Below are 25,029 nucleotides of genomic sequence, written 5' to 3'. Positions count from 1 at the left end.
CATGCTAAAAAAAAAATCTAGTTGTGGAGCTCGACTGTATACTCCCTAGTTTTACCTGTTTGTTTTGACTTCATCCTGTCGACAGGTAGAGAGGCAGAATGTGTGATTTTATAGGCTGATAGATAGGCTTCTTGTTCACAGAATTAGATAAGCTATCAGGCTGATAAAACATTAAGTGACTCCAAGGCTTCCTCTTCAAGCTCGGTGGACAACTTGCTCTATCAGGCCTGGGTCATAAAGTACTTGCAAATTATTCTCAGTGTTTGTTTTAAACTGCTTGGAATGCCGTTTGAGTGTGGTTTGTCACACGGGGCAATACGAGCGCCAGAAAGTTTAGACAGTCATGGGAAAGTATTTGAAAGTCAGTTTAGTGTACTTTAAGGAGATTGACATGTAATTGGACCATTGTCTCTTTCTCTTCATTAACACTGGAAATACTTTTTACAGCAATAGCTTGTTAAACAGCTTGTTTGTACTTGTTTGTAAGTTTAATATTGGAAACATTCGTGGTTGGAAGTTTCAGCAGGGCATTCTCTTATGGGCTACTTGTCTGTGTTAGCAATGCATGTACAGCAGACAGTTATTCATATTTCTGTTGCACTCCTCTGATGCCATAAGCTTTACCTGGGCGGCATTAGGGAAGCTAGTTGTTTCACATTGCCTGTAATTTTAGAAGGGTCTTCGATATTACAGAGATGGGTATTGTCACATGGCTGTTGAAAGCTATGTAAAATGACATAATTACTACTTATTCCAGTGAAACAAAATGACATACTGACATTGTCATAGATTATAATCAAAGCTGAATTCAATCTAAATAAAATATGCCTCCATAATGTGTGTTTGCAAGACTGATCAAAACAAGCAAGAATCAAGAAAAAAATTAAAATACTGGTAATCAGTGGCTCAAAAAGCTCTGGTTGAAGCAAAGTCACAGAGGACCATGACTTTGTTTTAGTAAGGAATTTTAAATGGAAATTTAGTAGTAAAGTAACAGAAAAAAATCACTCTTTCCTTTTACATTCTATTAGCAGTGAGCATTGAGAATATGTGTGGTTTTGTGTTTGTCTGTGTACACTGGCTTGGCATTTGCCTCATATCTCTCTCTCCCTCCCTCCCTTCTGTGTTTTAGACCTGCAGGACCAGATCCAGAGGGCCATGATGCTGGAGCAGGAGCGGAGGAGGGCCGAGGACGAGGCGGCCCGTCTGGAGGCCGAGCGCCAGGCTGCCCTGCTGGCCAAAGAGGAGCTGGCCCGCCAGGCTGAGGACCAGATGAAGAGCCAGGAGCAGCTGGTCAGTACAAGCTCCTCATTTAAGTCAAACTCGGGCAGGGAAACTTGCTTTTTAGTCCGCCAGTCACCAATTCACCTACTGCTTTACAGTCATTCTAGTCGTTCATTAAAACACAGCTCAAAAGTGGTTAACTTGTTTGCAAGATAAGATAAATGAAGCGTTCACAGTGGTTTCAGCTGTTATTTTGTCCAGGTCTGTACCAGGCACACTGCAGTGTGGAACATTAAGCCGTGCCTGGCCACTTCAGGACCAGACAAAACCACTTTGTAATGTCCAGCTGGACCACACCCCATTACTTCAGACTAACCACCCCCACCCCCCTGTCCAGTCTGCTGTAGACCACCCACAGGAGTCTAGTGCGGACCCAGCCTAGCTCCCTCCTTCTCTTTAACAGCCCTGACAGTAAAAGCTGGCTGGAGAGGTTCTTACTCCACATTCAGCTACTGACAGTCAAACACCAATTCTGTTTTATAAGACGGACAGACACCCGCTGCAACACCCTTTGTGCTTTAAGCTTATTAACAAGCTTGACTAATGGATTCAGTCACCATACAGCTTCTACTGACAATGAGTGAAAAGACATAAAGGAGTTTGAGCAATGTATGGAATACAGTTTACCCCCCAAATTTCTCCAAAGCAGATAAGTTAATAACAGTGCAACACACAAATTGTGTCAAGTATTTTTCTCTGAGCAACCAATTTTCCAGCTCAACATTTTTCCCACAGCAATTTTACGGCCAAGTGTTCCAATGTGGGCTGGGCTTTTGTGCACGGCTTTGTGTGTGTGTGTACGCAGTCGTTATAACACAGACAGCGCACACACACACACACACACACTGTGAGCAACAAAAGCAGGTGCACTGTTTAATGCTGTGCCTCTGGTTAGTTTAGTCTGGTGAAAGACAAGCCATTCACATTGTTGTGGTGGTCAGAAGGAATGCACCACTTTTCCTTGGAGGCTGTTCAGAGCCAATCGTTAACGTTTCCACCAGGAGCCTTTTTACAGTGTTGGCTCCTTTTTCTGTTATTGTCATTTTCAATGGAAATGGCACATTATTGCGCTTTCCTGACAGCACTGAGAGCCCGGCATGTTTTTAGTGCTCAGAGCGCTGAAATTATTTTAACTTTTAGCAAAAGAGCAGCAGGCTTCAAACAGGTTTTTAATTAGGCCACGAGAGGCCGTGGTTTACAGAGGTTTTAGAACAGTTAAGAGGCGTAGTTAAAACCCTCTTAGCTCTTAAAAATCACTGTAAATCACAGCCTTTAGTGCCAAATTGCTTTTATAAAATGGCGATAACATACCATTGCAATAAAAAAAAAAGAATGCAAATGTTCAAGAAATCTTTTACTCTGCAATCAGTAATAATTAAATTAAATGTTTCATACTAGCAATGTAGTCTTGAACACAGTAGCTAAGTGAAATGGTTACTAAGCGACACATAAGTAGCAGTATGAGTGGTGATTTGCAGTCTACACATTAATATTTAAATTAACTGTTATGATGTGTGTTTATTGGGTATTTTATATCATCTTTATGATTCAGCCAATCAGAAATGAGAACCAGAACTACTTCATTTTATAACTGTTGCTTAGCAACAGTTATAACAGCGAGAGCCAAGACCAAGGCGTCCCGTAAGCATCTGTTAAGTGTTACTAGCTAAAAAAAAGAGGTGCCTGGTGGACCTTTCCTTGAAACTCTATTAAAGGTCTCATAGACTTTTCATGAATTTGTTCTTACATTTCCTGTCTCAGGATGAGAATAATTTACTTCATGAAAAAAATGTATATAATTTTGTTAATAAGATGTTTCTTGGATGGATTCAGTGAATAAAGTCTCTCATGCAGAACAGTCACAGTACTGGATCCTAATCACCAGACAATTCAGATGTCGCAAACCTGCTGAAGGAGGCATCTCAGAGGTTGTGCCAGTCAAAATACTGCAAACCTGCCAAATTAGACAAACTATTGTTCTGGGAGGAGTGCCAGTCAAGACTGTATCCAGTTATGTGTTCATTTGCATTTTCTGAAAATGCCTTTAAAACTAGATCTAACCGTTCAAACCAATTCAAATTTTTCACTGTGTTCACCCCTGATCCATGATCTTTACCCAAGTGAATACAGCCCCTTTAATAAGTTTCTATCCTATTCTTTTGCATTAGGCTGGGGAGCTGGCAGAGCACACAGCCAAGATCGCCCTGCTGGAGGAGGCCAAGAGACGCAAGGAGGAGGAGGCCGACACATGGCAGCACAGGGTGAGAGCTTCAACGACACTGTCTGGAATTCATCCCACCACCTAGATTTACGTAGATGTTTTTGAGGACTCGACTTGAAAAGAAGCTTCTTAGAACTTTTGTAACCCACTCAAAATGCAGATACATACAATATGTAAACCTTATTAATATACGCCAAAAGTCATGCTTAGTAGTCACGTAATGACAATCCCTAATGCCAATAAATTTAAAAGAGAAAAAAGAAGAAAATCCAGTAAAGAATGATGTAAACAAAGCTACTAGTGTGGTGTTTCTACAGGTGGTACTACAGTATAATGCAACAGTAAATATCTTAACATCTATGTATAATCTTTCATAGGGAAGTATTTAGTGTCGTAGATCAATGTGGATCCCTGTGGATATGTTCCACAGTTGTTTCTTGATTCGCTCTGTCTTGCGGACGCACACCAAGCATGTTTGGAGCAGATTATTCAAATTCTTTTTGGCCAGCTGACAACAATGCCATTCAGACTCTGGTGGCACCAGATAACCACACAGAGACGCCTGAAAATGCAGGTCTCTGTTCTCTTCCAAGAGAACTGTGGTGCGTTTTGTTAGGAGTAAGAATGTAATCCAAACCCCAAAATGCAAGGGTTTATGGGAATAAGGAGACAGATATTAACATCTGATAGTCAGCAGTTCCTCATGCTTGGAAAACCTACAAACATAACAAAATTAATTGAGGGCAGACGTCAGTCTGCCAGAGAAGGTAAATTACAGCAAAGAGCACAGACAAGTCCATCATGCTCAGCTAAAGTTACTGGGACTGGAATCAGATTTGTTTTGACTCCTCCTCTGCTGCCAAAATCTCTAACCTGGCAGGATGACAGGTCACCAAAACTCTTGTCCATGTGTCCATGTGACTTGCCCTGGCTCACTTGTAATCGGTGTGAACCCAAACGAAACCAATACACAATGTAACTTTTCCACTATGGCTCGAACCAAAGAAATCAAACTGTAGGTGTGATCTCACCCTTGCCGTCTCTGTTGCTGTTTCTCCTGGACCCACCAGGCCAGGGAGGCCCAGGACGACCTGCTGAAGACTAAGGAGGAGCTGCACCTGGTGATGACGGCGCCCCCGCCGCCTCCGCCTCCCCCCATGTACGACCACGTGGACGACAACAGCGACAGCGAGGAGAACACCAGCACGCATAGCGCCGACCTGCAGACCGAGGGCATCAACGACCACCGCAACGAGGAGGACCGCCTGACCGAGGCCGAGAAGAACGAGCGCGTCCAGAAACAGCTGATGGTGAGGACAGCGCTTCGCCGCACCAGACATACAGTCACTCAGTCATTCATATAGGAGATATGTTAAAAATTCACATAGATCAAAGAATGAGGATCCTGATAAAGCTTAGGGATCAGTTGCTGTATTGGGTTTAAAAAAATATATAGATCAATGAATGTCTTGCAAAAAATGTCTATCCTAGATCATTTGATCTTTTTCTTGTTTATAAATAATTTTTTTGTTGACAAGTGAAAAAAAATCTTTCAATAAGGCAAGATAATTTAGCTTCCTGTGCAGTTTCACTTGTTCAAGGAATTTCCTTGGCAATATATGCCATTTCATACATAATGTTGATTGATACAGGATTTTTTTTTGAAGAAGGTTGTTGCACTGGAATCAAGTGAAATTCTTTCACCATGTCAAGTGTTTTTTAATGTGAAAAATCTTCTAATGGAATATGGTAGTTTTGTGGGAGTATCTTGAAATAAAGGCAGATCACTGCTCTTGTTTCAGGTTAATGTCACTTAATGCAGGATGAAGCTTGAAAAGAGTTGATTCACATTGGAATCTAGTGAAAATGTCATTGGTTTTAAGCATGAGTACAAGTCAGTTGTGGTCTTTTTTTAACTTATTAGAATTGGAGTCAATGTGTTGTGTTGTTTGGTTTGTTGGAGCTTGCCTCTCATGCCTCCTCCTCTTCTTCGTCCCTCCCCTCAGGCCCTGAGCTCAGAACTGGCCCAGGCGCGCGACGACACCAAGAAGACCCAGAACGACCTGCTCCACTCGGAGAACGTGCGGGCCGGCCGCGACAAGTACAAGACCCTGCGGCAGATCAGGCAGGGCAACACCAAGCAGAGGATCGACGAGTTTGAGGCCTTATAAGAAGCCTGCGGCCCGGGCGGCCCTCGGCCACTTCACCCTTTCTGAATGGTCACTACCCCTCGCTACTAACTCCCTCCGCTGACACACACACACACTCACACACAGCACGGCACACACACACACACACGTGTCAAAGCACGGACATGACACACACCACTCGCAGACTCAAACCAAACTGGAGCAGTATAAGCACAGTGGCAGGCGTGCAGCACCACTCACAGAGAGGCAGACTGCTGTTACAAGTCTGTCTGGCAGTGTGCAGGGCTTTGCAAATCCTTTTGAGAAGACTTAGTGCCAAAACCTCCTTTCTTCTTAGTGTTTCAAATCTTATTTGTGTATTTGATCGTGTGTAATTTGATCGGCTCAGACCAAATCATTATTGTTTTTAACCAGAGGGTGTGATAAGTAGTGGGAATAGCCAAATTTTATCATTATTATTATTCCATGATGTGCACATAGAAGATGTAATCAAAGCCTTGCTTCTTTTCGATGTCTATCATTTGTCGTGAAAGGTGGAAAAGGACATTGTTGTTTCACAGGGACCACTCAGAAAGGGGAAACAGTATAAGCAGAACATTGTATGTTGTTTGTTTTTGTTTTCCATTATATTTGAACACTTCCATTTATGTTTAATATTGCTATACAGTAGCTTAAAATCATGCCTAGTTTGATATTTATACTGTATATGGGACATTAAAAAAAGGGTATTTCATCTTGGTTTGTATATTTTTGCTATTTTGCTATCTACTAATGATGAGAACATTTAATATGTTTCAAAGGTTCTATATATTGACCAAAATAATAGCAGTTTTATGTTCCATAAGTTTTCCTTTAGATCACTAAATTAAAGAGATTTAATTGTAAATTATTATTTTGTACTTTAGGAAACATCCAGCTGCATGCCATCAAATCGGTTAAGGAGATCTCTAGCTAGGTACTTTTGATTAGTTTTTTGCCGTGCAGTTCACGGTGCCGCTCACAGCATGCTGAGGAATGTCTTTACCTTCCCACCTTCAGAGCACCGTGTCGACTGGGACACTTAGGTTAACGTATTTTATTTCTGTCTGTGTTCCTTATCATGTTGCCGTGGAGCGAGAGACGAGCGCGTGTCGTGCGGTTTTACTCTCCCAAGTGGCCTTTACCCTCTGGGTGTCCCTCAGCAGCCTCTGTAGGGTTCGATCCAAGACAGTTGGTGTTCACTTTCTGGCCAAGGTGCAAAGGCAAATCATATTCAAAAAACCTTAAAAAAAAAAACGTAATCTCTGTTTAATTTTAGTGTTATGCCTCCACTGAGGTTAAAGTGAGGGTTGGGGTGAAAAAATGGAGTTATTGTTTTGCAGCTTGGTCACAAAGCACCAACCCAGACAGTAAAACACCAACACATCTCGCTCTCCTCTCTCTGGACATGGACTAGAGTAGCATTTACTGACACTGTAATGGAGACAAACAGCTCTGCTGGCCTTTGTATTTGAACAAGATTTTATAATGAGGTGTTCAGCATATTGGCAATAAAAATCTCCTATGATTACAGACTGGTGTGTATTTACTCTGTATTTGACCATGGGGAAGAAGGGGGGTGTTCAAGCATTTAATACATCAGAAAGTGATACAATTTGGTGGGTAAATAAATTAAATACATATTTCTTTAAAACATAACTTATTCCTATTTATACAATCAGGTGAGCGTATGCATAATAGCTATAAATCATGAATGGCTGACAGCTATTACAACATAAATAGTGACATCAGTTGAGCCTGTTAAAGTGCTGAGTCTGTTCTCGACTCCGGTGCCGTCATGTTCTCCCGCTGTTGACGCTGGTGAGAACGGGCAGGCTGATGTCATGCCACTTGTTGGGCATCCGCAACACCGGTTGCCATGGCGACCCTGGGGAAGAGGGGGTTAACAGAGAATACCAGGTCAGTGACATCAAGAACATTCTTTTTATTTTTTATTTTTTTTCATAACGCTGTGAAACCGGAGACTGAGCACGTCTTTCACACGCTGCTTAAGACAGAGACAAGAAAGGCTTTATTGTACAGAAGGAAACGCTGAAGAGAGTCTGTCTGCCCTGGATACCTCGCTCTTAAATAAGTCCAACCACTTCCTCTGACAGGCGCGCCTCTAAATCGCATCTGCGAGAAACACAACTCCCATCTCCTGCACTAACTTCATTTGCATGGACGTCGAACCGCCTGACTGAAAGAGAGCCTCACTTTGACGGGGAAATTGAATTTGAGGGGTGCTTTGAATGTAACAGAGTGACCTCTATTCCACTAAAACCAAATGTATTACTTAAGATGTGGAAAGGGAAGTGAGCGCTCCCTACCCAGGTCCATTCGAGCTGCACCCAGGAGCCTGTCTGAGGGGCTGGGGGGGGTTTGGCCCCACAGGTCCAGGGTGAGAGAGCTGTCCTGGAGCTCGGAGGCCGACAGACTGTCAAACAGCAGCTGGTGGGACGCCTCGCAACCCGGTTTCACCCTCAGCACGGGCGTCATCTGGACGAGCTCTCTGCCTCCCCTTAGAGTCAGACACCTGCAACACACACACAAAAGCTGTGTAAACACACCCTTACACCTATTAAATACTCACACTCATTCATAATGCATTCATAAACACACACCAGAACACACACAACACGCCTCGCAGGCCCGGCGGACACACGCACGCAGACGCACACACGATCACAATGATGTATATTTACCCTTTGACATAGGTGTTCTGACTAGTGTTTGCTTTAGTGGGAAGGTGTTTGGCACTGTTGATAAGGACAGTTAGTCGATCATTGCCCTGTGGCCGAGTGTTAACCCCTGCAAGGAGCAAGACAACATGATGTCACAGCATTATCCAAAAGAGAAGCGCTTCTGACCCCTAGTGCTGCACTAAAAGGAATCAACAGCTACTGAACAGTGGTTTTAGCATTTATTATGTTGGCTTTTATTATTATCTTAATGTCTGTAAAGGCCTTCATAACTGTTATGAGAAGTGTTGGGTTATTGTTATTGTAACACTTTTTCAATTGTTGGTTATAACACATTATAGTTCATTAATAAGCACATTATAATTACATCATAACTGCATCAGAAAATGTCTTAATAGACTATAATGCATCATGAATGTGCATATGATGTGTTTACAACACTCATAAGCACATTAGAATGACATCATAGTGGTGTCAGAAGATGTCATAATATATTATAATGCATTAGAATCTGAGGCTGTTTTAGGTACTGTATTTATCTCTGAGAACTATGTATTTCTTTTGTTTATAAGACATCAAATGTATTATGAGCTGTGGAATTCTTATTAGTGTGTCACAATGTCTTATAAGTAATAAATGATGTTGTTAGGTGAAAACCTCATAACTCAAATTTTTGTGATTTTCATGTTTTAACACACATGCTGCTCTATGGACTGAAATTCTACAACATTGGGTTTAGGAAACCTTTTCAAAACCAATTAAATAAACTAAAAAATGCCTGGCCATCAAGCTAAAAACAAGACAATTGACAATTTGGAGATACAAGCTTTTCACTGAACAGCGATAAGTAAGTACTGTTATCATGTATAGAAAGCAGCAACTCACCATGGGTTTGAGAGAGGGAGGACGCCTCGCATTTTGAGCTGAGCTTGATCCTGACCAGCATCTCTCCTCTCTGCTGCTCCACTGCTCCTCCTTCTGGACTCTCAGGCCGCTGACAGACAGAAACGCAGGACAGACACAGGAGAGAAAGCTGAAACCCAACTTCTAAACATAACAGATGCTTCAAATGCTTTCCCCTGCGTTCCTGATACCGAAGACTGACATCTGAACCTTCCCGTGCCCTCCATTTTACCTTGGGACACAGCGGGTACCAGTTGAACGCCCTTTCCTCGAACCTCCAGCCGTCCAGCGGGATGAGGACCTCCCCGAGGAACACCTTTCTTTTCAGGGTGCCTGAATGCCACACGGAGGCCTGCAGCGTCCTCCCGTACAGCAGGGGGCGCTCAACGTGATACTGTCAAAACCAAGAGAATCAAATTAAATCTGTCCTTAACGATGCAGCACACATTTGAAGTCAAGCCTTTGCAAAAATTCATTTTTCTCCTTACTTTTAAGACTTCATCGTAAACCGGATCGGTGGTGTTTCTCTTCACCGTCGTCTTCAGCTTGCTGCTCTGCGTCTTCTCCGGCAGCAAGTAGATCTTGACGTACCTACACAATGGAGATAACACGTGTCACGATGCTGAGGTTTTGATGCAGGACGATATAATAGCATGATATAATGCAGGGTGTCGTGCTCACGGGTGACACTTCCTCCTCTTGGTGTCTCCGTAGCTGAGGTTTCTGCAGGCGCTGACTGTGATCTGCAGGCAGGAGGTGTTGGTGTTGTAGGCCAAGGCCAGCTCCAGCTCCCCGGTCACGCTGCTGCTCTCGAACAGGCTGCAGTCTGTACTGATGCTGCTGCAGCTGCCCTGGAGGAACAGCGTGCAAAGCCATTGCACGTGATAAGAACCAGGCCGAAAATGTTTTTGTACGTGAGAAATGATCCTTCACGCTACTATCTGGTATTTCATCAGTACAGGATGCTGCTTTTGCACTTGCTTGTGGACTTTTTTTTTTTTTTTGTACGTTTATCATGTTATCAGATTCTTCTACTCACTCTCTTTCCTCCGGAGTACTCGGAGCTGAAGGAGGCCTCCTCCTCCGCCCCGGTGGAGGAGCCCTCCTGGTCACTGTCCTTGCTTTTCTTGAACAGGTTGGGAAGACTGGGGCCTTTGGTGAGCTGAGGAGAAAGAGCGTCAGTTAGGCTGCAACTCTACCGTAAAGGGGCAATAATAAGTAGTTTTTTCAGATTTTTTTAGTTTAAAGATTTTTAGTGCCGCATAGCTCAAAATAACCAGAATATATCTGCAGGGGGGCTTTCAAATCTCACTTTTCAGCCCAAAGTCTATTTTGGAATAAAAACTAGCGGAGACCTGTCAATGTTGTTGCAATTCCTACTGGTTGCCAATAGAGGTTGATTGAAGTCACAGATTACTTAATGCACCTTTAAGTAAAACTTAAAACCTCAGCTTAAACGTAAACTCAGCTACATAATAGTACGTCTTGTTCTACCTCATCCCTGCATAACCGCATTGACATTACATGTTGTTTACTCAGTGGTGGAGAACAATGCTACGAGCGAGTCATTTCAGTTCAGAAGGGTAAAAAGCTTTGTTCCAAAAAGCCAAATGGCAAAGCAGTATTATTAAAGCATGACAGTACTTTGCATGGTGATATATCACCAGAGAGATAAAATGTTGGACCTCTGCTCTATTTAGCTAGCTTACTTGTCTGTATTGTGAAAATGTGACTTGATTTTTTATGTCATTTACAGGCCACCGTACCTCAAGGGGACAGGAGGAGTCGGGGCTGGGCCAGAGACTTGTCAGTGTTGTTGCATTTCCTACTGGTCACCAGTAGAGGCCCATAAAGGTTATAGATTACTTAATGCCCCCTTTAAAGGCCTGATCCAGTGACCTCACCACCCCATTTGAATTTTGAAGCCTCTCAGAAAACAGTCCATCCCAAGTGACGTGTGATCGTCTCAACCAGTCAGGATCTCAGTCCAAATTAAGTTTAGTTGCAATTGGAAGGAGTCAACAAGGCTTGTTGACTATTGGAGGGGGACTTTTTCTTTTTTCTTTTCTTTTTGCATCTCATGTTGAAATTACTTTTCCTTCACTTGTGCTGACACCTCTAAGGGCTCATTGCTCTGAGAGTTAGGTGACTTTTTTGTCATAATGGGATGCATGATGTGTGGAGTGAGATTCACTTACATTGGTAGATTTGCTGATGTCAGTGTCAGACAGGCTCTTGTGGCCGGAGTAGTTGCCTGATCCTCTGTTGTCAACTCTCAGCAGCGCCTGGTCTCCTCGCACATCATTCTGAGACGTGGAAATCTCTGCATTTACAAAAGAGCAGTCAATACTTACTGCTTCAAATCTCCAAAAAGGCAACTAAGAACAACCTCATGTTCAGACAGACACATTTTTGAAAATATACAAAGGTTTTGAATGGGTTTCACGGTTCCTAGAGCGTGTGCCCATAATGTTATGCAACTGCTGATGGTGTACGTGTAAACAGCAAAGGGGTTTTATTTTTTACCAAATTTCCCTTGCGGTTTTTATTGCGCAGTTCAGCTTATCAAAAGTAAGACAGCAGATGCTGTCCTGATAACATCCAGAGGAAATGTGTGTGCGTGTGTGTGTGTGTGTGTGTGTGTGTGTGAATGTTAAGCCATCTCATTTTGAGGCAACAATTTGTACCAAGATGCACTTTGTCAATCCTTAAGGTGTTAACCCTAACCCTAACCCTAATGCCTATAGATTTACCCATCAATGTTAACCAGTGAAGAGAATACTTCTTTAATGATACATCAACCAAACTTACTTTTAATGTGACTGGTGAAGGAAACCACTAGATCCTCCATAGACTTGGTAAAAGGTTTTGAGTTTCTTAAATCCTGCAAATCAAAACACCACAATATTGGCATTCAATCCACATTGTTATTGTGAAATAAATGGTGGAAATATATTGATGATGTTTACTTTACCCAAGATCTATTCAACATCGACCCATCAAAATGAGGTGGAGGAGTGGGCGGCACAACTGAAATATGACTGTGAAAAATATAGAAAAAAAACATATTACTCATGTCATTTTCTCACTTATTTTCAAGTATTTCATTTGATGGACTGGATCGGCCACAAGCATCCAAAAGGCAACATGAGAAAAAGATTCATCATACCTCAGCACATTGTAGGACTTTAACAGTTTCTCCCCAACAGTCTCATGCCTGTCTGTAAAGCAGAAATATTTTATTAATTACTGAAGTTTACTGAATCAGGACAAGTCATATAATCTCAGGTATGTTGACAGTCACAGAAAATATTTCAAATTTACTTCTAATTACTTTCCTGTGATTGTCTAAACTTTTTGCAAGTCACTATATTGTCCTACTGTATATCCCATCTCATCTGATACCTAACTACGGGTAAAACAAACCATAAAAGCATTTGAAAATTATTTTTGACCCAAGTCTACAACACACATGATCAAATATTACCACTCTGCCTCTTAGTTACAATGCTTCACCACGCTGTCACCATGGTAATACTGTATAATTCAACTCAAAACAGCATATTTTCACAGCAAATGACTGGAAAAACACAACTGGGATCATGCATTCTTTATCAATGAATGCAGTTAAACTGGTAGATATCTAGGCTATACTGTATGAATAATGAATAACAGTGAATGCACAGAAATATATATTTCCGATTGTGCGTTCATGCAGTCAGAGTGTTGTAAACAAACCTGGAGTGACTGGAAATTTCTTTTCCCTTTCCTCCAAGAACCATTCTCCAGAGCGGATCTTCACTTCCCTGTGAAGAGGAGAAGCTGGAAAATAACTAAGACAGTACAGGACAGACTTGTATCTTACGGATACTTTTACTTTTATACATGAGGGGACTACGACACACACAGTAAGAAAGAGTCTTTCTGAACATACCATGATTGATATCAGCTTTGTTAATATGATTCAAATAGGATACATTTTGGTGGGAGAGTTTTGGAACATGCACAAAATCTTTTTGAGTAAAGTACCAAGGCACTCTTGTCACTTGAGCAACTCAAACTAGACTAAATGCTCTTACTCTGACTTGAATAAAGATTTAAAGGGGCATTAACCTTTATCGAGCTCTATTGGCCACCAGTAGGAATTGCAACAACACTGATAGAATTTAATTCTTCCTACACAACCCCAAGAGACAAGCAAGCTAGCCAATTAGAGCAGAGACCCAACAGAAACATCTAGTGAAGAGGTAATATATCATCATGCAAAACAATGGAATTATAATACTTCTTGGTCATTTGATTGTTTGGCTTCAGAACGAGGCTTGTTAGTAACATTCAGCAGTCAGTCTTTGTGACCCTCGTGTCTCTCTCTACCTGTAGGCGTGGCAGACGGTGCACTTCCACTCGACGGCTCCCACGCCCACGCGGCACTTGCTGCAGATGCGGTGGCTGCAGCCTCGGCAAACGGCGCCCGAGTTCCAGAACTTCCCCAGCGGCCTCTGGCAGCGGGCGCACGTCCGCTCGCCGTACTGCCGGGCAAAGCTCTTGGCGCCTTTCCTCCGCAGCTCCTGCAGCTCGTACTTCATCCTCCTGGGATAAAGGGAGGTGGAGGGAATCACGGACACTTTTAACTGCCACTGTCCAACATCTGTCAACACACTGGTTTTCAAAAAAAAGCACGCTGTCCTACGCTTGTACGGACTGAAAATTGAAAAATCAAGTGTTGTGTAATACTGAATCCACTTTGTTTCATGTTCTCTGTTAGTATTAGATGCAAACCTCATGCAGCATTGACAGAAGGGATGTGGTGGCGGGCAAACCCACCTTGACATAGATCTTTGCAATGTGAGATTCAGATTCCACATCAAATAGTATCAAACTAATATGTGAAGATGCGAAAATCTGATTGATGTCTGTTTATATTGTTGTCATAGTTCAGTCTCCTTTTAATTTACCACTACATCAGTGAGGTGGAATCCCCATATATCAGTAATATCTGTATATGTAAGTAATATTATGAAAGTGAGATGACTTACCTTATTCTCTCGTCCTCAATGGTACGCAGAAGTTTGTCCCTCTGCAGAACCTCCAGCACTCGCTCTCTCTCCAGAGCCTGAAGCAAACTCAGATCCATCTCCACACAGCAGTCTCTGATCATCTCTCTCTCTCTCTCTGTCTCTCTCTCTGTCTCACCGGTCCTCTTCTCTCCGTTTCACCGTCTCTCTGTTCGTGTCTCCTCCCCTCTCGATCCCTCCTCCTCCCCCCCCTCGGCGGTGGGTGCTTTACTGGACGCAGGATGCTTTCACAGGGCTCAGATGTCCTCTTTGTAGTCCGCTTTTGTAGCTGGAGTGGAGTGAAAGTGAAAGAGTGAAGGTTAGTGTCAGATCTCCCTTCTCCGCAGAGCCTCTGTCCACGTCACTGCCAGATATAGACCAGTCTGTGACTGTTTCTGCTTGGATGACTAAACCACCCCTCCCACCCCCAACTCTCATAGTGATATTGGGGGGAATGCACACTTCAACCTGAGGGAATATCTTGTTTTCAGTGGCAGGAGTAACCTTAGACTCCAGAGAGAATCCGATGACCTTTGAAGCAAATACACTGTATAACATTTGGGAAGATCCAGCCATTGTTTTGAGTCTGGTAATCATGATTTGTTCTATACAGTCTGTACTTGCCTTCCGCCTCCTGTTGCGTCAATGTCACAAGTTTTTTTTTTTCACAGTTCACAGCCCCTCTCACAGCAAGCAGCCACCGCTGCAGCAGGGGCAGTGATGCTTCACTGATGGCAGAGCTGCCAAACAAACCAAATGCCAGCCCCTTTGAATTATTGATGGCTGATGCGCGTCTGTGTTCTAGTTTTTTTTTTCTTTTTCTTTTTTCTCATTGCAGGCCTTGAAGAGATCTGTTCCAAAAGGCTTTAATGTCCCTTTGGGAAAGAAAAGTCATGACATCATCATTTTGTAGGCTATCTTTAAAATATAAAGGAATCTGTTCTGTAAAATGCATCAAATACACACTTAAATGATGTACTATCCTCTAAAAAGTAGCACAATTTGCTTTTATTCTGAGCTCTCACCCATTTTATAAAAGGGTATGTCGTTTTTCAAATGTTAGATATCAATTTGGAGCAAAACTCATTTTTTCCACTTGTCGGAGTGGACAAATGAAGCCTGGAGGGGGAGGGGGAGGGGGAGGGGAAGCGGCTGGACGGCAGCCTGCACCGGGAGATAAGAGCCCGTCCTTGCTATTATCCAGAGCTGCCGGGAGGCCGCTGAAAACAATCAGTGTCAGTTGTAATTAGGCCCTATGGCTCACAGAGGGAACGGCCCTCTATCTGTCCTCTGCCCACATGCGCCGCGCCCAAACAGATTCTCCCAGCCTGTAGAATGCAAATTGGATGAAACTAGATCAAAAAGCGAGATACTACGGGAGAGTTTCAGTGACGCGAGATGGAAACCCAACTAAACCCACTGAAAATACCAGAATGAGAGGTTTTGGTCCACTCACATGTCAAGGCACGGAGCATCTCTTCTCTCTATGGAGGACGTGTGGTTGTTCCTATGCAATTTTCATGTGTTATGACGAACTGTTCAGGAGCCTTAACTCTACATCAGACTGATAGGAGGCTTTTACTCATTGTTAGTCAGCACTGGGCAGGGATGATTACCATGTTAACCCAAATACACTCATTTCATACCTGCCTCTTCTACACAGAGGGCCATAATGATTCAAATGGTCCGTTAGTAACGCCTATGAGCTAATATCCGAGAAGAGAGGGTGGGAAGCTCGAGGGTCGGCCCACCGCACCAGTAACAGTAAAGAATACCTGACTGGCTTATGCGGGGAGCCAAATACTGAGGCTGACTGGCGTGAGAAAGCACGACCGAGGCTCACAGGGCTCTCTGACACATTTCCCACCCAGAGAGCAGAGTTGTGCTTCCTGGAAGACCTGTGTGCGTGTGTGTGTGTGTGTGTGTGTGTTAGTTACAGCGAGCAGCCCCTGCATAGCTCATGTCAGCTCATGGCAGTGTGTCAAGAGGAGCCACACAGCTCGCCGCAAGCAAATTCCAAATAAAAACCCTGTGACGAGGCTCGCTGGCCCCGGTCACGCACACACACACACACACACACACCGCAGGCTGCGACAGAGGAACTGTGGGTCTTTTCTTTAAAGTGACCTGCTGACCCCAAAGACTGGTTTGCATTGCAAATACTGCTGTGTTGGCTGAGAACCACATATCTCCCAAAACAATTTTCAGGAATTAAAGGGAAAATACTTGTATTATACTGACATCCATGTATTTCTGAAATTATCCAATGGGCTTTCAAATAGTTTTCATGGGACGAAGGGTGTTAGAATTAATCTAATACACTAATAACTGTGTAAAATAGAAGAAAAACACTGAAGTTGTACTAACACTACACTACTACTACCTACACACTAAAGTAGAGTTAGGAGGTTTTCACTCTTGACAGTGGTTGCACTATATTTGGTCAGCTGAGAGATGCTCCTACTTACTGCAGCGCTGTGTGTGGCAGCTCCGTATTTGCACATACCTCAGCAAAGATAACATTCACACAACAGCTAAATGAAAACAACCGTAAGGACCCCGGTGTGCATTACACATAAAATTGAATCAAGCATTAGTGATAAGCCACAAGACAAAAAAAGAACACAACCCTGTAGTGTGCCAAGACTTCCATTGTTCAGGCTCACTTGAAGTCTACAGATTAATCAATATTTGCTCTTTGAAATGACACAGACTGCTATGTTTAGAGTGTGACACAAGAATGCAGTACGTCACAACCCCTCAATAGGAAGCCTCACCTTCATACAGCAAATTCACAAATGGTTTACTCTGAATAGCATCAGTCATTCTGGACTTTCCCCTTGCCCATACGTCGACTGTGGATTACAACACATTTATTCAACACGCTCCTTTGTTGCAGAATCTCAACTGAAACATCATTTGTTAACACTGGAGAGAGAAATAATGTGACAATCCAGTCCATTTTACAGCAGACCTGATGATAAAAAGCCTTCAGATGAAAGCAGATTCAGACAGTCATGAGAACTAGGTTAGAGTGTTTAGGAGTGCAATGTGCAGAGCAGAAACCTCGAGTGCGAGCTCTTACCTGCAGGGTCGCCTCTCTGCGGCGCCAGAGTGGTCGGCAGATTTTTATACACACAGAACTTTGTGTTTCCTTCCTGCCGTCACAGGCGATGTTGCAATCTGGAGAAGGCCAAGAGAGCAGCTGCTGCTTGAGACTCACATTGTCTCTCACCTGAAAGACTTTCTTTTGCAAAAGTAAAGGCATAATGCTGTGTGCGGTAAAGTGTTGTTGTGATTAAACCTTTGTGAAAGAGGTGAGGAACAAAGACCAAGTCACAAGGTCAGTGTAAAAGAGGCTTTATGTGAAATTGTGTTTTGCCACGGCAGCTGACAATTTTGAAAATGCTGTTAACACTTAATGGAAATGGTTTGATGTGTTCTACTGTTATGTTCTCCACAAATGTTGCCATCTTGGACTTCCAGAGGAAAGATTGAAGACTGAAGAGTGAAAGTAGCTGGTGACTGTGTTGCTCCCAAAAGGAATTTCAACTAGTACACTCACACACACACACACACATACAGACAGACAGACACACACACACACACACACACATATATATGAACAATCCAATAATTCTGTCAAGATTTTAATTGACCTGGTTTTCCATACATGTATGTACACAAACAGAACATTAAAAAATGTACAAAATTCTAAAAAACCACATTGGTGCTGTATGAACAAAATCCAAAAATAACAATCATAGACATACGACGACAACATTTGGCGTGAACCCTTGATTGCATGGAAAACAGTTTCTCGTTACTTGCTGTTTGCAGACCAAAACTCATTTTTTCTTTGACTAAAATTCCCATCTTGGGTTTCCACCCCGCCTGCTGCAGCCAGCGCTCCAGATCACTAACATCTGGATCCAGACCTGCGGCAGGAATCCCTCACAGCGAACGGCAGAAACAAATGCTTCCAGATTGCCGGGGGTTTCCCGAAATGCCCCGGCCATTAAAATCATTTGAGTCGTAGTATAAATAGATTCTTCTTACATCAATAAATGCTTCTCTTTTTTTCCCCTTTTATTTTGTTCCTGCCTCCGCTTTCTCATCTGAGCTTTGGTTTTAAGTGGAGCCAGTCAGCAAATGATGGTGTCTTTGGTACAGAACTCTGGAGCCTCATTTATAAAAATAATTCTCTGGCTTTATCCTACATCCTGCTGTACAATCATCTCAGAATATTCAATAAAGATTAGATCTATGGCATTTACACATTAGATGCTTATATAATTGGTTTTAGAATCAGATATGTCACGAAAATTGACGATGTTGGGATCAAGATCATCTTTTGCCATGGAAGCACAACAGAAGCTTTTATAAATGAGGTGCCTGTTAAAGCCACTGGCTGCAGGGTTTGTGTGTGTCCACATGGACAAAAGGCCTGTTGTGCCGACCAATAAGGCTTCTTTTAGAAATTAAAGCTGCATTTGAACGTCCACCGTCTCTGATTTTAAACTGTCTGTAGCAGCGTCTTGAGCTGTAGCGTCTCCTGCACCGATATCCTGTCATGGTAGAAGCTGAGTCCGGTCAGGAGCTCCACGTCTCTGACCCGGGCGATGTGGAGCTGGAGCCAGTCCTCCACCCACGCGAAGTCTGATCCGTCCTGCGGAGGAGAGAGAAGAAGAGAAATAAAGAGGAGGAGAGAAAAGAGAAGCCAAGAAAAATGCATTAAACGTCTCAGCTTTGACGGGTTTTTTCCGTCGGAGGATCTGCCGGCAGGTTTCCGCAGAGGTGTCGCAGGTGGACCGTCGCGCGGAAACGATTAGGAGAAGAAGAAGACTACTCACGGGGCAGCTCTCTGTGTGGTCAGGTCGGTGGGGCAGGATGAAGGTCCGGGCCTGCAGCGCGCCCTCGCAGCTGCTGGGGCTGGAGGTCGAGTTCCCGCAGCTGGTCAGGATCAGGAAGAAATGTGTCGGGATGGGAGCCTCATTCCTGAAGAAAAAAGGAGATCACAGGTCTTAAGATTCATATTTGATCTGTGTGCAGAAAATCACGATAAAGTTATTTATAAAAGCTCAACTTGATGTGTCGTAGTTCTATTAAATTTGAGGTATGCACATTACATGCTGGTTATGCAGAGGTATTGCAGGCTTGAAAAGGGTTATGGATCTGAATGAGTGGAAGCGAATGAGTAACACTGTCCCATCTTTCAGCAACTACTGCTTTAGTGCCTTTAAGCCAGTTCATTGAACCCATGTGGTGCTGCTGGTGGAGTGAGTGTGTGAAACCCCCCTCAGGTTACTCCAGGTCACAGCTATGATGTGTACTCAGTCATCTTGACTGGTCAATAGGAATTTACTATTAGGAACATCTAGTGTGAACTGCTTACTTACGCTGTGGTTGCTTTGGGCGCGTCAAACTTTCCGTTATAGTCTTTGTCAAATATGGGCCCACTCATGATGTTGACTCCATTCAGTTGTTGTGAGTATTTCGGAACCAGGATATCATGGAAATAGGTCCAAACATCTGCAGTTAGGGAATAATACACATAAGCGACTTTTAGTACTACAACAACATACCACACCAAATGATAAATGTGGTCTGTTTGCTGTACAAAGAAGCCACATCAGTCCAATTTAAAACTCATACAAGACAATCTGTTTTTAAGAAATCTTGTAATTCATAAGTTCAAAAGAAATGTTTCCACTTCCCTTCATTTCATGAGTTTCTGCACATTCCTTCTTCCCTAAGAAGGAATCACTTGCCAACTCAAATACACAGCGCTCAATACAATGATGTGCCAGCAGAGGGCAGCATCTGTAAGCTGATTCATATTTAGGCTTTCAACCACAGCTTGCTGCACTTACACAAGCTGTTTGGAGGGCGCTTATATCTAAAGCACCTTAAGGCCCCAGTGGGAATCCAACCAGATGACTAAGAACATGAAAGACGTCGACTTTGTGATAAATTCATCAGTCAACAGAATCTACAAGTTTAAACAAAAGCTGCGGCGCGGCTCATCTTTGCAGCTGTGAAAACCACATGTAGAAAATAATCCTGTCATCCTCACCACACAGATGCTTTCACATATGACACAATCGATTTTTTTTAATACCCTCAGCTGCATAGTATTTGAGCGCAGGTAAAGACCTATCCTCACTGGGTCTCCAATCTACACCAGCATTAAGCAATAATCATAAGAAAAAACACATTGTTTTTTGGGCTAAAAAAGGCTTGACTATGAAGATGATCTCAATGAAGATAACTCCAAATTACGGGAATAAACCAGCATTCCTTTCTTCCAATTAAACTGATCAAAAGAGGGAAATTACAATTACACAGATCATTTCCACCACAAAAAACAATTTCAATGTTGAGATCATTTGTAGGCTATGTATGAAACAGACTAATGTGTTTCCTACAGCTACATTACAGTCCGCTGAATCACCCATTTGATTACAATCTACATTAGGAGTGATTCTTATTGTGGAGAATACTGTCTGGGATGGCGGGAGAATCAGCTTTAGTAAAGTCCCTGTGACTAAACCTTTAATTGTGTTTCACAGAGAGGTTAGGTCAATAAAAGTACAGTAGTCCCATGTACATCTTTGGACACTTATGTGTTTATGTCAGAACCAACCGGGGTGAAGTCTAGCCCGTTTTGGAAATTCAGTTTAGAAGAATTACAATGTTCAGCAATACAAAATGACTCATTATCGAGGCTTCTCGGAAAACTGGGTCTCCATGGAGATTTTAACCAAACAGGATGACATGATGTCTAGTCATGATACAATTCTGAGAGTAAATCCTCATTGAATCTTTCAGCTCTCATTAAGTCCAAAAGCTACACAGAAAACTTTGAATATTCACTTTCAACAACTTGAAAATCATTCTGGAAAGTCTGGAATACAATTCAAAATGCATCCATCACTCTTTCAGCTTGGAATGCCACTTAAAATCTAGTAAGCAATAAAAAAAAATCTGCAGGAGTGGCTCACCTTTAAATGCAGGGAACATTGGTGCCATGTTGCTTGTGATGAGAGAGTCTGTCTCTGGTCCGCTGGCACTCAGATCTACAGAGAGGAACCAAGGAATGGGGGAAAAGATTATCAGCCACATGTGTATGGCTTAAAACACAAACAGCAGGTCTGGACATCTGTATTGTATAAATTAAGAACTAACCCTAGCTGAAGCTGAACTTCACATGTTGGTGGCTCCAAATGGCAGCAAGATGTAACTGAAAACTGTCTAAACTTCAATACCCAGAAATCCTGTAAGTTGATGGTCAGTAAACTGCACACAGCACACTCATGTTTACCAACCTGGCTGATCTGTGACGCTTTATACCAAAGATACCAAAGAAATGAGAGAGGCAAAAGATGTAATATTTGTGAGCCCAGCTTTCTCTAGACAGCTGTTTAGGAGACGTTGTTGTTTTTCACGCTTAAGTTTTGATTCATCACTCCCTGTGTGCAGAGAAGTGTCCGCACCCAAAGGCCGGATCTACAGCATCTCAATTAGGTCCGATGGGACGCTCTTCTCTTTTGTGCTTTAGCCTGAAAAGACGGGCGTATTTTTTTTTTTTTACATAAGAATGCGGCCTAGTGCAGCTTTGCAACACGTCAACTCTAATTCAACACCCGGCTGGGGATCGGAGGGGCAGTAACCTCCCCGCGCACTCACTGGGGGGATGCAGCAGGCCGTAGGACAGAGCGGGGTCGTCTCGGTATCGTACGCACATCTGGCTGGCGGGCGCCGGGATGCGCACGTCCGCGCGAACGCACGCCTCCAGCTCCGGGCTCAGGGGCTGCACACTGGTCTGAGAGGGAGGGAGAGAGAGAGAGAGAGAGGGAGAGAGAGAGAGGGAGAGAGAGAGAGCAACACAAAGAGGGCCAGTCAGCGGTGGACAGGACTGGGACTCCAGGCCAGTACTTTTGAGTGTTGTGTAAGATTACTTGGCTCGAATTCGCTTTGTCTGTGTATTTGGGTCAGCGAGGGCATAGTACTGTTTTTTTACTTACAGTGTAATCTAATCTCCCTCCTCAGTCATGGAATAAAATGCCTAAATCATGGAGTAAGTTTGAATTTGCTGCAACTGATTATAGGCAGAAAAATAGAGCATCAAAAGCTATGTATTGCATGTTTTTCCAGCATGTGCACAAGAATGCATGAGTAATGCAAGATGTAAGACGCAACATTAGCAAGTACAAGCTTGTTCTGAGGGCTCATCAGCAGCATGTCCTCACACTTGTCATTAATTAGTCTAGTAGGCAAGCAAGCTGGAGTCTACCTTGGTTTCTGGCCAACTAGCATTCTGAGCATGCAAATGAAAGGGTTGGTACAACTTCGACAAGCTGTGAAAATCATGTTTTCAGCGGGTGAACAGTGGATTGAGCATATGTTATGCTACAAAATGGATGTTTTTGAAAAATGCAGCTGCACAACCAATCGAAAGCATGAGCCTTTCAAGGCTTGTGGTAAGAAACGTATTCAGCTTGTGCTGTACTTGGATGAAACTTGAATGAAAACAAATCTACACGCTCCATAGGGAAACCTCCACTGGATATGGCTAAGACCGGGAGCAATATGCAGCGCTGTACATTACAACACCATAAACTCTCCTGGGAACGCATCCCTCTATCGCGCTGTCACAGGTCGTGATTTACACTGAAGCTCAGCCGCGTAATGAGTGGAAGACAAGAGCTGCTGAAGCCAACATGAGCAGAGAAAAACATCGCCCGGCAAGCCGCTCGGCACGGCGGTTCAGATGCTAAACGGCCTCTTTCATGTTCCGGCCAGACCCGAACCGCAGCCGAAACACAGCCAAGACAACTCAACTGAACGGGCTATGTTTAGAGATGAAAGAACGCTCCGAGCGGCCAGACTCACCAGAGGCTGAATGGTGTAAGCCACCCATAAAGGCATGAGAACGTCTTTGCTGTATCCGTTGAGGTAATCGGATTGGTGCAGCACGCAGTAGTCAGCGGTTTCTTGGAGAACTCGAGGGACTCCGTAGGGAAGGTGGAGGCGGCGCAGGCTGGCTTTGGAACCTAAAAGGGAAGCCATCAGTGAATAGAAATGGAAACTTTCCCAGGAAGCAGCAAGGAGGCAGTGTGTGCACAAAACCCCAAAAAGGTGCTTGATGCAATAGATGAAACAGCAAAATACAGAAAAGATACCCAGATACTACATTGATGTATTTTTTTTGCATTTCAATCCCTCCTTAAAAACCGTTACAAATGCAAAGCAAAATGAAATGATACTCACTAGAATTCGTTTGGATAAGTTGTCTGTTCATGGTTTTCTCCTGAAAAGAAATTCATACTTGATATTAGTCTACTGCACCAGAAACCTGTTGATGTTGTTGTCATTCCTGCTGGTTGCCAGTAGAGGTCAGTAGAAGTTACAGATGACTTAATGCACCTTTAAGTCAAATAGTACAACTACTTGAGTGGGATATCTTGGTACTCTTTCCACCCCACCTCATCCCTACATAAGCTCATTAACATTTTAGGCCGTACCGCTGCCTTGGTGCGGGAGCTGCAAGTGCAGCTCAGGTCGTCAGCGGGGACGGGGTCGCTGGCGTCACACGGGGCGTCATGGGAGAGCTGCGCTGGGTGAACCGGCATGTGGACGGGCCGCTTCAGGAGGTGGTTCAGACTGCCGTGGGTCCCGTTGTTTGGAGCAGGAGGAATACCAAGGAGATCTGAGAGAGGGAGAGAGAGAGAGAGAGAGAGAGAGAGAGAGATTCACTTCCCTCATTATGCAGGCAGTAGTGGTTCATACACTGCAGACTAGTAGTCTATTACTTTTGACATGATGCAGTTTGACAGGGAAGCATATTCGCTCTGATTTGATATTAACTTTAATGACAAGATGGCCGAGTTCAACCAGCACAAAATTCAATTAAATTTTATGTCTATGAAATATTATGTCGCAGCAAAGTCCAGATTTTGCAAAACTCAACTTTCATTTTGCCGCTGTATTTACATGGGTTTTCAGTGTTGACAGTTGCACAACAATTAAAGGGCATCTATTCTACTTCAAAATGTTTACTGGGCCTAACAGATCTATAAACCTAATAAATCCAAATACAGCTACAAATTTCCGAACTACAGTTTGGACACAGTACAATGCCCTGAGTACGCAATGACAAACCGACTTACCACACATGAGGTTGTAAACTTCAATGTTCTCAAAAGGAGGGACAACTGTGTTCTGCTGGAGCCCTGGGCCATAGCCAATGAAAATTGTCTGGAAAAGGTAGATAAACATAATGAAATTAATGCATTCATTTGGAGACATTTCTAAATACAAATGAGACACACACTAAAACAATACAGTGCAGGGAACTATCCAAACAGTATTGTTCCATCTATTAGAACAACTGCATTTAAACTCTCACCATCAATACCTGGATGTCAAACACTTAATACCATGAATAGGCCATGTGTAAATATTTGAAAATGAGCTAAAACTAAAAGTCAAATTGTGTTTTCTTTGAAAATGAACTTATATAACCTCCAAAAGGTAAGTTGAGGAATCTAATTCTAGCAGAAAACGACAGTGGGTGGATGTGGAAATATTTGCAGGTGATGTAACTCCGTCTATTTCAGGCACACTTAACTGTTTTTGCCTGCTCTGCGTGGACAAACTTAAAGCTATTTGTAGTGCTGACTTTCCCTAGCTCA

At 43.1% G+C, this 25,029-nt stretch overlaps 3 protein-coding genes across 6 annotated transcripts in view; 1 reads left to right on the top strand and 2 right to left on the bottom strand.

Moving 5' to 3' along the window:
• ezrb (ezrin b) overlaps nucleotides 1–7,206 on the top strand; it is a 31,806-nt gene extending 24,600 nt beyond the window's left edge. For both annotated transcript variants that reach the window (XM_078289696.1, XM_071919043.2), the window contains 4 exons: nucleotides 1,133–1,293; nucleotides 3,453–3,545; nucleotides 4,576–4,815; nucleotides 5,512–7,206. In XM_078289696.1, the coding sequence (XP_078145822.1) occupies nucleotides 1,133–1,293; nucleotides 3,453–3,545; nucleotides 4,576–4,815; nucleotides 5,512–5,676 (659 nt within the window). In that variant the 3' untranslated portion in view covers nucleotides 5,677–7,206. The remainder of the gene's footprint in view (nucleotides 1–1,132; nucleotides 1,294–3,452; nucleotides 3,546–4,575; nucleotides 4,816–5,511) is intronic.
• The window catches only part of enpp1 (ectonucleotide pyrophosphatase/phosphodiesterase 1), a 200,770-nt gene that overhangs the window by 158,398 nt on the left and 17,343 nt on the right, over nucleotides 1–25,029 (bottom strand). Inside the window, exons 17-25 of one of the 2 annotated variants that reach the window (XR_013507443.1) lie at nucleotides 24,505–24,592; nucleotides 23,860–24,044; nucleotides 23,606–23,645; nucleotides 23,228–23,388; nucleotides 22,022–22,157; nucleotides 21,337–21,411; nucleotides 19,732–19,864; nucleotides 19,186–19,330; nucleotides 18,092–19,001 (exon numbers count right to left, since the gene is read on the bottom strand). Coding sequence is in view for 1 of the 2 variants with exons in the window: in XM_071919048.2 (XP_071775149.2) it covers nucleotides 18,849–19,001; nucleotides 19,186–19,330; nucleotides 19,732–19,864; nucleotides 21,337–21,411; nucleotides 22,022–22,157; nucleotides 23,228–23,388; nucleotides 23,606–23,645; nucleotides 23,860–24,044; nucleotides 24,505–24,592 (1,116 nt within the window). In the remaining variant the exon portion in view is untranslated. Of the gene's footprint in view, nucleotides 1–17,966; nucleotides 19,002–19,185; nucleotides 19,331–19,731; nucleotides 19,865–21,336; nucleotides 21,412–22,021; nucleotides 22,158–23,227; nucleotides 23,389–23,605; nucleotides 23,646–23,859; nucleotides 24,045–24,504; nucleotides 24,593–25,029 lie in introns of those variants that run through there. The other variant, XM_071919048.2, reaches the window with a different exon arrangement.
• Nucleotides 7,145–17,432, bottom strand: sytl3 (synaptotagmin-like 3). 2 transcript variants are annotated; one of them, XM_071919041.2, is made up of 15 exons: nucleotides 14,315–14,787; nucleotides 13,653–13,868; nucleotides 13,017–13,084; nucleotides 12,448–12,499; nucleotides 12,253–12,319; nucleotides 12,090–12,162; nucleotides 11,477–11,601; nucleotides 10,318–10,440; nucleotides 9,960–10,129; nucleotides 9,767–9,869; nucleotides 9,511–9,672; nucleotides 9,261–9,369; nucleotides 8,379–8,484; nucleotides 8,004–8,209; nucleotides 7,145–7,561 (listed from the first exon to the last, which is right to left on the bottom strand). In XM_071919041.2, exons 1-15 carry the CDS (start codon nucleotides 14,434–14,436, stop codon nucleotides 7,470–7,472), a joined length of 1,794 nt encoding a protein of 597 aa, XP_071775142.2. In that variant the 5' UTR covers nucleotides 14,437–14,787; the 3' UTR covers nucleotides 7,145–7,469. The 2 variants fall into 2 exon arrangements, with proteins under 2 accessions (XP_071775142.2, XP_071775143.2); XM_071919042.2 differs by lacking the exons at nucleotides 7,145–7,561; nucleotides 8,379–8,484 and adding an exon at nucleotides 17,418–17,432 and having other exon boundaries at nucleotides 8,130–8,209; nucleotides 14,315–14,621.

This window comes from Centroberyx gerrardi, chromosome 18 (assembly GCF_048128805.1).
Source record: "Centroberyx gerrardi isolate f3 chromosome 18, fCenGer3.hap1.cur.20231027, whole genome shotgun sequence".
NCBI lineage: Eukaryota > Metazoa > Chordata > Actinopteri > Beryciformes > Berycidae > Centroberyx > Centroberyx gerrardi.
This window is presented reverse-complemented; position numbering and strand designations above follow the sequence as displayed.